The sequence below is a fragment of the Marmota flaviventris genome, chromosome 14, assembly GCF_047511675.1.
Source record: "Marmota flaviventris isolate mMarFla1 chromosome 14, mMarFla1.hap1, whole genome shotgun sequence".
In the NCBI taxonomy this organism is placed as follows: domain Eukaryota; kingdom Metazoa; phylum Chordata; class Mammalia; order Rodentia; family Sciuridae; genus Marmota; species Marmota flaviventris.
The window spans coordinates 98,566,700-98,579,296 of record NC_092511.1 but is presented as its reverse complement, the minus strand read 5'-3'; the positions used below and the strand labels follow the sequence as shown (position 1 = coordinate 98,579,296).

Below are 12,597 nucleotides of genomic sequence, written 5' to 3'. Positions count from 1 at the left end.
GAGACAAGAAAAAATACTTAGATTAAGGAGAAATGTTTCCATTAAGCCTCACTAGGACTTTCTGTTGAAAAAAACTATTGAGTAATTAAATATGTTTAAGGTGAAGATTTGGTAGGCATTGCTTTTTAAATGCAATAATAATTAATAAAAGAGAAGAGAAGCAGTTAGGTCCTTCTAAAACACATCAAATAAGCATACAGCTCATCTGTCATGTACAGCAAGTGAAACAAAGGAAAGACTCAGGAACTTCTAGCACAGTCTTTCAGAAATCCAAAAGCCTAAATGGCTTGCAGGAATGCATCACACCCCAACAGCAGAGATGAGGGTCTTACGAGAACAGTGTAAGTGTTCTGACACTCTTCTGGGCTCATGCTGAGGGGCAGAAAATATGCCTGGGACATAAGCAATAGGGAAAGTGTGGGGCTACTGAAGAACAATGAATGACTAAAGCTTCTAATTCTAAAACTTTTAAAAGACAATTAAAACAGCCACATTGGTGAGGTAAGACCACCTTTGAATGGGGCATGGCTTACCATGAAATTTCCTTTAGGAAATAAAGATCTATAATGCCTTTGTCATTCCATGATTCTGTCTACTGTTTCAGAATACCATTTTTGTAGACCCTTCTCCCTGAAACTTGATGGTGTCTGTCAAGGGTGCTTCTAAATGTTCATCTGTAATTTTAATTCAACTTGAAGCAGTCTTTGTGTAGTTACCTATCTATTTATGGCTCATAAGTTATCGTAATCATTCCATGTCATGGGACCTCAAGCATCCCACCTGAGTCATTTCCTTCTTGGGAAGTGATGAGCCACCTGAAAAAAAAAAGGAATATCTGAAATAAATAGTAAAGGAATATGAGACAGGGCCATAACTTATATTAAAAGAGGTAAAGCACTTTGTAGATTCTCTAGACCACATAGGATCTAAAAAACAATGACTAGATAATTTTTCCATTTTTTATTTAAGGGAGTGTACATCAGAGGTAGGAATAAGATTCTACCAGGAAGAGTCTTTCTTCAGAAAGTTTGATTGGCATTCTGGCAAGTCTCTCCTATATCTGTGATGCTATGTGGCTATGTGGCTCCAAGGGATGATACCATCTCCAGTGCCATGCTGAATTTAGACAAAACTAGGAAGTATACAACATGTACTGGATAGTCTTAAACCAGCTGTATTTTAACTGTGAGTCCCCAGATACCAGACTTTTTTTCCCTAATAGCTTCCATGTTTTTTTTAACATTTCATGCATAATTTATAGATATATTTCAGCAGCTCCATCTGACATGCACTGCTTCATCTTTCATAGCAACAGGGATTTTTGCCAAACTCCAAGTGAATATCTCAAAAGATCTATGCATTCTGTTGTTGTGGGTGAAATGGGAAATACTTTCCAAGTGTTTGATCCAGAGACTTCCTCGATCTTATACATGTCCCCAGTGAACTAAATCCTTTTGCCATTAGATTTTTCTAATGCCCTAGCACTACTCATCTGTGTATCTCAAGGAATATGTTTTCAACAATTCAAAAGTATTCTCTAACGTATTTTAGTGAGCTAGTTACATAGAAAGAATTTCAACAACACCCTCAGTGATAGATATTTTTGCTGGAAAGTTGAGCATCCCAGCTCAGATGTAGTTTGCTCTTTGCCTTAATGAAAAATTCTCTGGCACATCAGGGCCATGATTATGTCCCAGTGCCTGCAGGATTCCCCACAACTTAAAACCAGACAATAGTGTGTTGGAGGCAAAGTGGAACTGTAGGGATATGGGGCATTGGCTAAGCTGGAGAGAGACAACAACACATATGGCAGTCATATTTGAGGACTTGTGTGTGCTTTTAAATATATTTGCATAGCATTTTGTAATTAAACCCTTCCTCTAAAAGATGAAAAATTTTCTGTGTAGTCTATTTCATGCTTTAGTTAGTCACTGGAATAATTTGAAATGCACCATTTTGTAAATATCTACAAATATTTCTGTAGACAAGATAGAAGGAGGAGGAGGAGGAGGAAAAGAAGAAGAAATTTCTGAGTTTTAGTAGGCTGTCTGATTGTTACTTTACAAAAATGATGAAATGAATAATTTCTCCTTGTGGCAATTAATGGAATTATAATGAATGTGGGAGTATTTGTACTTACCTAGTGTTGCTTAATTTAAAGGTAGATGTAGATACTTGGAGAGACCTCTATATTTATGATAAGTCTTTCAGGACCTATACACAAACTCTACCCTAGGTAGTTAGCAGTATATTAGATTTGGTGTAAAAAAATGTACATTTCTGTGAAAGTCATTAAAATTTACTTCTTTTTTAAATCCTAGAAAACACCCATGTGATCATTTAAAAGAGCTTTACAATGATAAATGTGAAAAAGGTTTTAATCCATGCCTAAAACTTATTTATCCAACCTTTCATAATCAAGAGACAAATTACAGATATAGAGTATGTGAAAGCACTTTTAATAAAACTACAAGAATTTCTGAACTCCAGAGAATTAATATTTGTGGGAAGCCCTACAAGTTAAAAAAATACGTAAAAGCATTTAAAGATTCATCAATTGTTTATCAGAGCAGTGATGAATCCTCCATAAGTAAAAATTGTGTAAAATATTTTACTCAAATTCCAACCATTACTAAAAACCATAGGCTTTACAATGGAGATATACCTTACAAATTGAAGAAACGTGAAAATGTCTTTAAGTGTTGCTCAAACCTTTTAAAACACTACAGTAATCATACTGGAGAGAAAATCTGGAAATGTAAAAGGAGTGTCAAAGCTTTTAATCAAAAATCACACCTTACTGAACACCAGAAAATTTATACTGCAGAAAAGCCATACAAATGTAAAGAATGTGGAAAAGCTTTTAATCGAAAATCACACCTTACTCAACATCAGAGAGTTCATACCGGAGAAAAGCCATACAAATGCAAAGAATGTGGCAAAGCTTTCACTCAAAAATCATGCCTTACTCAACACCAGAGAAATCATACTGGAGAAAAGCCATACAAATGTAAAGAATGTGGCAAAGCTTTTAATAAAAAGTCAACCCTTACTCAACACCAGATAATTCATACAGGAGAAAAGCCACACAAATGTAAAGAATGTGGCAAAGCTTTTAATAAAAAGTCAACCCTTACTCAACACCAGAGACTTCATACTGGAGAAAAGCCATACAAATGTGAAGAATGTGGTAAATCTTTTAATCAAAAACCACACCTTACTCAACACCAGAGACTTCATACTGGAGAAAAGCCATACAAATGTAAAGAATGTGGCAAAGCTTTTAATCGAAAATCACAACTTACTCAACACCAGAGAATTCATACTGGAGAAAAGCCATACAAATGTAAATAATGTGGCAATGCTTTTAATAAGAAATCAACCCTTACTCAACACCAGAGACATCATACAGAAGAAAAGCCCTACAAATGTAAAGAATGTGGCAAAGCTTTTAATAAAAAATCAACCCTTACTCAATACAAGAGTATTCATACTGAAGAAAAGCCATACAAATGTGAAGAATGTGGCAATGCTTTTAATGCAAAATCTCTCCTTAGTCAACCCCAGAGAATTCATACTGGAGAAAAGCTATACAAATGTAAAGAATGTGGCAAAACTTTTAATGCAAAATCTCACTATAGCCTACACCAGAGACTTTATACAGGAGAAAAGCAATACAAATGCAAAGAATGTGGCAAAGCTTTTAATCAATGATAATTCCTTACTTGATACCAGAGAATTAACACTGGGGAAAATCCATACAAGTGTAAAGAATACGGCAGAACTTTTTATCAAAGATCACACATTTCTCAACACAAGAGAATTCATACTGGGGAGAAACCATACAACTGCAAAGAATGTGGCAAAGCTATTTTACTAGGAAAAGTATTGTTGTTCACCAAATGTTCATACTGGATAATAGCCATGTAAATCTTAAGAATTTGGCAAAGTTTTAAGTATGCTTCAAGAGTTAACAAGAAACAGATCAATCATACTTGAGACAATTCTCACAAATCTATAAACTGTAAATGTCATTTGTTGTAAAATCACACCTCATTGGTCACCAGAAACTTCATACTGGAACAAAAAATTACAATTGCCCAGAAACAGCTCCGCAGAGCTGACTCCATGAAACCCCAACCCTTGCCCAACTGGCCATTACTCAGTAGCCCATGGAAATGAGCAGGAAGCATGTTTGGATCCTTGGCCCTCTTTCCTTCTGTGGACCTCTCCAGGTTCACTCGTTTTTTCCTCAGTTTCTCTGTATTGATTGAATTTAATTCATCTTTTTTTCCCCCAAAGCTATCCCTGGACTTAAAGGCCTCTTTTGTACCAAACCAACTTATTAATAAAAATGTCTTATGCCTGAAGTCTAAGATCACATCAATTTTTTCCCCATAACCTCAGATGGACAGCATGTTCCTTTGTAAATGTCTTATTTATCTTATTTTATTTTGGGGGTATACCGAGGATTGAATTCAGGGGCACTCAACCACTAAGCCACATAGCAGCCCTTTTTTGTATTCATTTAGAGACACAATTTCACTGAGTTGCTTAGGGCCTCAATTTTACTACTAAGGCTGGATTTGAACTTGCAATTCTCCTGTGTCAGCCTCCTGCACTACTTGGATGGAAGGCATGCATCACTGCATCCAGAAGTCAATGTCTTTTGCTCTGTAGTTAGTTAACAAATTTTACTCAGGTTTTCATATCCATAAAAAGCATTCAAATATATTTTTGTCACACTTTAGGCATCAGATTCTGGCTTTTAAAATGTCCTACATGATACACCTTAGCTTTCTACATCAAATGCAGAGTTTACAAGTTTGAAACCAGGTGGCTGAAAAACAAAGATATTGAACAGCAAAATTCAATGCATGTTGTGGTTAAATCGACATATGTAGTTGGTGTGAATGCTCGCACTAAATAGCAGGAGGCCTGTCCATGACCCCTGAGGGCCCTGATCCTCCATTTATGACTTTGAGCCCCTGAGCCTCCAGAAGGTCTGCACAAATGAGAAACAAGCATACTACATTTTCCCACCCCTAAACATACTATAGCATTTACTAGACAGACCAGGGGAAGCACTGTGTGTCTTTGTACCAATGTGAGAGTCTGCTTGCATATACATGACATCTGTTTTAGAGAACACTCAGAGAGTACCTGATGAAACATAGTTGCACTTTTATCTCTTAAAAGAAAACCACAGCCATGCACAATTTTTAAATCAATAATTTTGTTACATTAAAAAAAAAAGAATGGTTAAAAAATGGCGTAAATGAAAAGCATTTGCACTGATGAGTCTATTTTTCCAGTAACATTTACAAGGATACAGTTGTGTCACCCAGGAAAAGGCAGGTCTGTCCCAAGCCACACTGTGAAAGCTCAGAAAGTTACATCTTTTCCTGGACCCATCCTTGGCTCCTCAATGTGCTTCTTCCCAGGGAATGATGTTTTTAACAGTCAATAAAGTATGAGGAAATCTCTTCCACTGCAGTACTTGAGGTTCTCTCAGGATTCTGGAAGACTCAGACTTCATCTGGGCACAGAGGTACACACTTTTCATCCAAGCAGCAGGGGGGGCTGAGGAAGGCAGATCACACTTTCAAAACCACCCTCAGCAGTTTCACAAGAATCTAAGCAACTTAGAAAGATCCTAACCATAATTAAAAAAAAAAAAAAAAAAAGATTTAGGGATGTGGCTGGCTCAGTGGTAGAGAGCACTTTGGTTTGATCCCAAGTACCAAAAAAAAAAAAAAAAAAAAAAAAAGACAAAGAGACTCGGGTTTTATGGTTATCAGACTCAGTTTTTGCTGTGCATAACTCTGAACAATTGCATCATTTAAACAGCTTTTTTAAAAAAAAAAAATGATAATAGCTATAAAGCACAGATAGCTCCACTGACTTTTAGAAATACCTCCATGATAATCTCAGAATATTAAGATGGTACCTCTGTTGATGGGGGATTCATTTCGTAGCCTCTGTTCAATTACTGTCTCACAACAGGTGTGCACTAAACCCCTGAAAGTTCTAGTAATTCAGACTAAAAAATTATGCCTTACTCAACACCAGAGAATTCATACTGGAGAAAACCCATAAAAATGTAAAGAAGGTGGTAAAGCTTAAATAAAATATTATGCCTTACTCAACACCAGAGAATTCACACTGGGGAAAAACCATACAAATATCAATAATGTGGCAAAGCTTAGGAACTTAGAAGGATCATAACTCTAAATAAAACAGACCCTAAGAAGGCACAGAGACAACCATGCAAACTCCACTGCAGGTGTGAACTTAGCTTTGTGCCTCACTGCTCAGTAGTTTTCAGCCATGGCAGTGGTTACACCCAGTGGACATTGGGCCTTCTAGAGGCATTTGTTTTTTATTTTCAAGGTAGGGAATAGGATTACTAAACATCATCATGTTGGATAAGCCCCTTACCAGAAACAAGCCTTTGGTCTCTATGTTTAACCATGCTGAGACTCAGGAACCCTGGGGTAGATCATACATGCTGAAAAAAAACCACTGGTATTTTTCTAATTTATTATTTTTTCCCAGTGCTTTAAGCACAATGATTGTCTCCCAGTAGTGAGGAAGGGAGGAAAGAAAAAAAGAAGGAGCAGAAGGAGTCACACAGAATATTATCAGAAGGTACCTGAAGCCTGCAGGCAGGAGAATTATTAATTTGAGCCTGATTGTTGTGCTACTAACTCTCTGTCAAAGAGTTCTACCATCCTTCCCAAACCTTACCAGTCCTAGGTCAGTTGTCAATATCAAGCCAGATGACCCTGCTTGAACAACAGGCAAGATTCTTAGCACAAACCCCATTGAGGAAGTATTCTTATATTCCAGGAATGAATAGTGAGTAATTGAGCACTTAACCTGCATTCACATGTGTGTGTGCGCGCACACACACACACACACAAATGAATATTCAGGCCATCAGAATCTGCAGCCCCATTCTGGAGCTGGTGAAAACATTATCTTGTCATCTACAAGAAAAACGTTTGACTTCTGATCCTGCACATTCCAGAATTTTCTGTGCAGTGTTTAACTTTCCCCTTCTAAGGTGCCATCCTAGAGTCATAAAGCTCCAGTGAGATTCAAAGCCAGGCCACTTGCCTCTTCTCTGTACCTGAGTAGTCTGTCTTTGTCCAAAACATCCTGAGCTTGCCCCAGGCAGGTATCACCTGGTGAAAAATTGAGAATCAAAGGACAGAGGAGAGACTGTTGAGAGGCATCAGAATTCTCTGCTCTGCTGGCCAAGATTTAGGCCTCACTGGAAGACTCTCTATTAAAACAGAGTCCTGCTGCTCTGCAGTCACCCACAAGGCTGCATAGGGTCCATGAAGCAAAAAAAAAAAAATGATCAGAAACACAGTTCCTTGCCTGAGGGAGGAGAGAGCCAGCCTCTAGAAGCACCTACAGAGTCCTTTCCTTTTTTTCCCTAGAATACAAAGTACTTGTGTTACCAAGGCCTTTACTGTTGGGAGTCTCTTTCTTTGACAATGGGGCTTTGCTGACCATGAAGGGGATAAATTTTTAGACTGTGTGTGGGGGGTGTTTGTTGGTGGGTGTGTGTATGTTGGGGAGAGAGGAAGGTACTGGGGATTTAACTCAGGAGCATTCCAGAGCTGTTCTACTATACCTGAAGAAGATCCCTAGATGTGTTTTTTTTTTTCAATTTTACTCTCTAAATTGTTCAGGCTGACCTTGAACTTACAATCCACCAGCTTCAGTCCCCTGAATCACTTGAATTATAGGGATGGGTCAACTCACCCAGGCATAGACCACTTTAACCAGTCATGACCTTCTGTAGACAGGTAATTCTTAGAGATAGTCAGCCATCTTCACAAGTGGTTCATGTGCAAATTAACTAATATAATTTCCATACCACCAATATCCTTCCCATTGTGCTCCCACATCCAAGGTCAGTCTTTGTTCTAATCATTACATGTCCAGGTACCAGAATACCAGAGATGGCTCATGCCTCATAAATCTCACTGAAATTATAATAATATAGTAACCCTAAATCTACTTATACTGTCTCATCTTTTCTTCCTGCACAAATAGAAGAAAATCTCTTTTCCAAGTTCTCCATCACCTCCCACACCTTCATCTCCTGACCACCCCTGGAGCTTCCCAAATGGCTCTTCACTACTGCTTATAGCAAACCGTTGCTCGGGCTGGGGATGTGGTTCAAGTGATAATGCACTTGCCTGGCATGCAGGGGGCGCTGGGTTCAATCCTCAGCACCACATAAAAATAAAATAAAGATGTTGTGTCCACCGAAAAATAAAAATAAATAAATAAATATTTTAAAAATCTCTCTCTTTCTCTCTTTAAAAAAAAACATTTAAAAAAGAAAACTAGCTCTCTGTGACAGTGCATGTATTTATGTGCATCTCCTATATATGATTAAAACAAACCCAAGGCACTTTGTGACAGTGGAATATCTATAAATCTCCTTAAAAGGGCCAGAGCAACTACATCTGTAACCTGTACCACTTGGTCTTGGCCATGAGAAGGCACTGAAGGCCCTGCTTTCTGTTAGGCCTTCCCCATATTAGTGCTGGGGTACACAAAGGGCTTCCAGAGGTGAGAGGAAATGAGGGGCACTGCACCTAGAATGTGGGAATTGTGCAGGCACTTTTCCTGTTGCAAACAGATTCTATGGCTATTGTTCCAAATATGGGTTGCAGAAGAGGTACATTAGCAGATAAAGCTCACAATAGTCTGGAGTAGAGCTAGGCTTGGACCCAAGATTCAAATTCAAGCTATCTTTCCACCTTCTCAGTTACCTTCTGAATTAGCACTTTAAAGCATCAAAAAAGGCAGGCCATATGTTCTGGGTATTCATAAAACCAGAGTATACTTTTCAGGAGAAGAAAATATTGTCTACACTTTTCTCCTCCAGATTGGTATTATTAGGGACTGTGACCATATCTCTGTCACCAACAGGGCTTTAGGCTCTGGGGAAATTGTCAGCCTGTCCTGTATGGGGAGGAGGATCATGATTTCAAAGCCAGTCTCAGAAACTTAGTGAGGCACTTAGCAACTCAGCAAGATCCCTTCTGTAAATAAAATACAAAAAAATGAGACTCAATATTTAAGTGTAGACCTCATAATGAAACAAATAAGTGGAGAACTCCAGACAAAACCCTTTCTTGCTATTTAGGCAATGGTAACTCATAGATGTTATTGTGTACAGAGAAAGTAACAAGACATTCATTCAAAAGTAAAATGTTAGGGTATTGAGACATCTGTGTGATAATAAAATGCTAATGTACCCTTCACTCATAGAATATAACAGCTTATTTTCACACACTAAACATTGAATATAAGAGTTAATAATAAATAATTCCTAAATAGAAAATAAAGCATAAAGAATTCATAAGTTAACATAAGTAAGAGGGACATACAATGAATATTTTTGTACACCTGAAATATCCTGTACTCTGAAAGCAATGGCAAGAGCACCACAATTCTAAAGTAAAACCACACAAGTGAGAAAAACTCCAGCTCAAAAAACAAAATTTTAAAAATAGCTGAAAATATAGCTCATTAATAGGACACCATGGATTTAATCCCCAATATCACAAAAATAATAAAAAATAAAATCACATCATATACACAAATATTATTGATTAACATATGGAATAAATGCATTCTCAAAAAAGAATATAGAGTTTAAACTGTTAGTATCCATTTGTAGAAACTTTTTTTTTGTTAATAAACATACATGATACACTTCTACCACAAACAGAAACTAAAATTATAAAACTTGTACATATGAGGATACAGCTGTATTTCTTCAGATTTGAAACCCAAGGCATGGTTAAATTGAATGTACATTTAGGAAGAAATAAGTATTATATTGTGGGAAATAAAGACTATAGAAGCCAGATACTTCCTTATTGTATTACATCTAGTTTAAAAAAAATATATAAAACACCAGGTATACTTTTGGTAGATGTCACATGAATGTTGCATTTTACATGTAAGCATATTTTAAAAGGAAATGTGCAGAGTTTGAGAAAGTAAAAATACAAAATGCACATAAAAGACTCAATTGCACACCCTATTTATAGATGATAAAACTGTCATTATAAAGAAGACCATTTTCCCCAGGTTAACCTATAATAATACCCCATCAAAATTTTACCATACTTTACTTTTTGTTAAAGAAAGAATCAAAGCAAAAAATTAATAAAATTCTCTTAAAAGGTTAAATGTATATAAAATTTTCCAAGGATTTTTCTGATATATAAGAGCAAAAGTACCAGCTATCTTTACCTGACATTAATATATGTTATAAAATTACAAACCACCATAGATAAACTTATATGTATGTAAATCACATTTTTATTTTTAAATGCAACAAATTTTTCATGCACCAGACAAGTGTAAGATCTTCTGCAGCTGAAGCACAGCTGTTAGAATGGCTACTATAAAAAATTTAAACAATTATATGAATGTGAAAGAAGGTAACATTTTCACAATATACTAGAATATTAATTTAATGGAGTAATTTTTTAAATCAGTGGAATTTGAAATTTTCTTTCACCTACTTTTCTGAGAAAATATACCTACATATAACATTCCAGATAAATTTTAGAATTTTTGTTCTGGTCACTTCTTTCATTAAAAGTAAAATATGCTAACATTTTAATGAGGTGATATAGTAGATTTAGAAGAAATTTTACAACTTGGTAATGATGAGTTTTATCATGGTGTGTATATATGTTGTGTATGGTCAAGTCTTTTATATTCCTTTGTATATTTTTATTTTCTTGATATATATACCTATTTTTAAACATGAATGAATGCAAAATATCACATGTATGTGACATCTACATAAAATTATATGATGACTCACATATTTGTTAAACTGGATATATTATGATGAAAATGGGTTCTGGAAATCAGTTTTTCACTGAATTTTCTTTGTCTTTCTAACCCTATTCTCTTTATATCTTTCTCAGTGTACATTGCCTTTTCTCCATGTCCTGGATTTCATCTGTGTGGACTGATACTGCCAAATCCTTATATGTTATTGTGGTTCAGATATGCAGTAACTTTAATAAGCGTAGGCTTCTGCTGGAGAGTGAACATGTATTTTCAATAGCCATTTCTTGAAAGAAATAACAAATTATACTCTCTCTTTAGTTCCTGAGAATTTATTTGCTCCATGTGTTTACTGCTACTATTTGATTTTTGTCTCACAGATATGATTTTATTTGCCATTTTGAAATTTATAAAGGTATTGAAGTATTTTATAATTATGGAACACTTATGTTTCCTTTTAAAAGGTGGCTATTAAAGTCTCTTCCCTTCCTTTTATTGGTACTGGGAATTAAATTCAGAGGCACATAACCAATGAACAACATCCTAGACCTTTTTTATCATTTCTTTTGACACATGGTCTCACTTAATTGCTTAGGGCCTCAATAAATTGCTGAGACTGAGTTTGAACTCTCAATTCTATTTCTTAAGTATCCCAAGCTGCTGGGAGTATAGAAATCTATCACCATTCATAGCTCTTACCTTCTCTTTTTTGGAGTTTCTGTTTTTGACATTTTTTAAAAAAATTTCTTTACTTTTTTTTTTTTTTTTTTTGGTACCCAGTTTTAAAATCAGGGATTCTTTACTACTGTTTAACATCCCCTGATCGTTTTACTTTTTCAAGTTTGAGACAGGGTCTCTAATTTGCTTATGGGCCTGGATGAGTTGCTAAGTCTAGCTTTAAAATTGGTATCCTCTTGCCCTAGCTTCTATTACACCTTTATTATATATGAGGCATACATTTTGTCATATATGAGGCAATTAGTTTTTTTCCCCAATTTCTTACTTCAGTTTGTACCCTTTTATGGTATCATATTATAAATATAAGTTACATATAAATATTTTTCTGTTTTGTTATAAAGGTACCATTTAACTTTGAAGACAAACGACCATATTCTCTTATATTATTATTATTATTATTATTTTATTATTTTTGATGATTACAGAAAGGTGTGCCATACTACTCAGACACATTCACAGTCATTTTTATAGTTCATTTTGAGTAAGTATCTCACTAAGATAATTAAGCTGATCTTAATTTTGTAATATTTCTTTCTTTTCTTCCATGTAGCTTGTATTACAGTCACCAACCACTATGTACACTGTATATATCTCTTTCTTGTATAAACTTTGCTTATCTTATATTTTTCTTTTATATTAAAGTACTTTTTTTTACCAGTGAATGATTTATTAAGTCATCATGGAAATGATACAATGTCATTTTTGTTATGAAAATACTCCATTGTTTCAGCAGCTTTCTTTGGAATGGTTGTCACTTTTTCTTCTTTATGATAGTTCACTTTCTGTGTTTTATCATTGTCTAAAGGGCCAGAGTCTTTTTACTTATTCTGTCTTTAGTTCCACAGGACTAATAATTCACCTCATTATAAGATCTATATTGATTGCTGTAATATTATATCCTATAGTCATATGTGGTACAATGTTTTCATTAATGATAAACTTTATTACTTTAATATCTAAATTATAACCTAGGTTTGTAGTGGTCTATACCATTTAGAATTATGTAAGTAC

At 35.4% G+C, this 12,597-nt stretch overlaps 1 protein-coding gene across 1 annotated transcript in view; it reads left to right on the top strand.

Annotated features, from left to right (window-relative positions):
• Window positions 1–282: 282 nt before the first annotated feature.
• LOC139701728 (zinc finger protein 107-like) overlaps window positions 283–12,597 on the top strand; it is a gene marked incomplete at its 3' end in the record, with an annotated part of 155,051 nt that continues 142,736 nt past the window's right edge. The window contains 2 exon segments of the mRNA XM_071601275.1: window positions 283–341; window positions 2,322–3,710. Coding sequence (XP_071457376.1) covers window positions 283–341; window positions 2,322–3,710 — 1,448 coding nt within the window.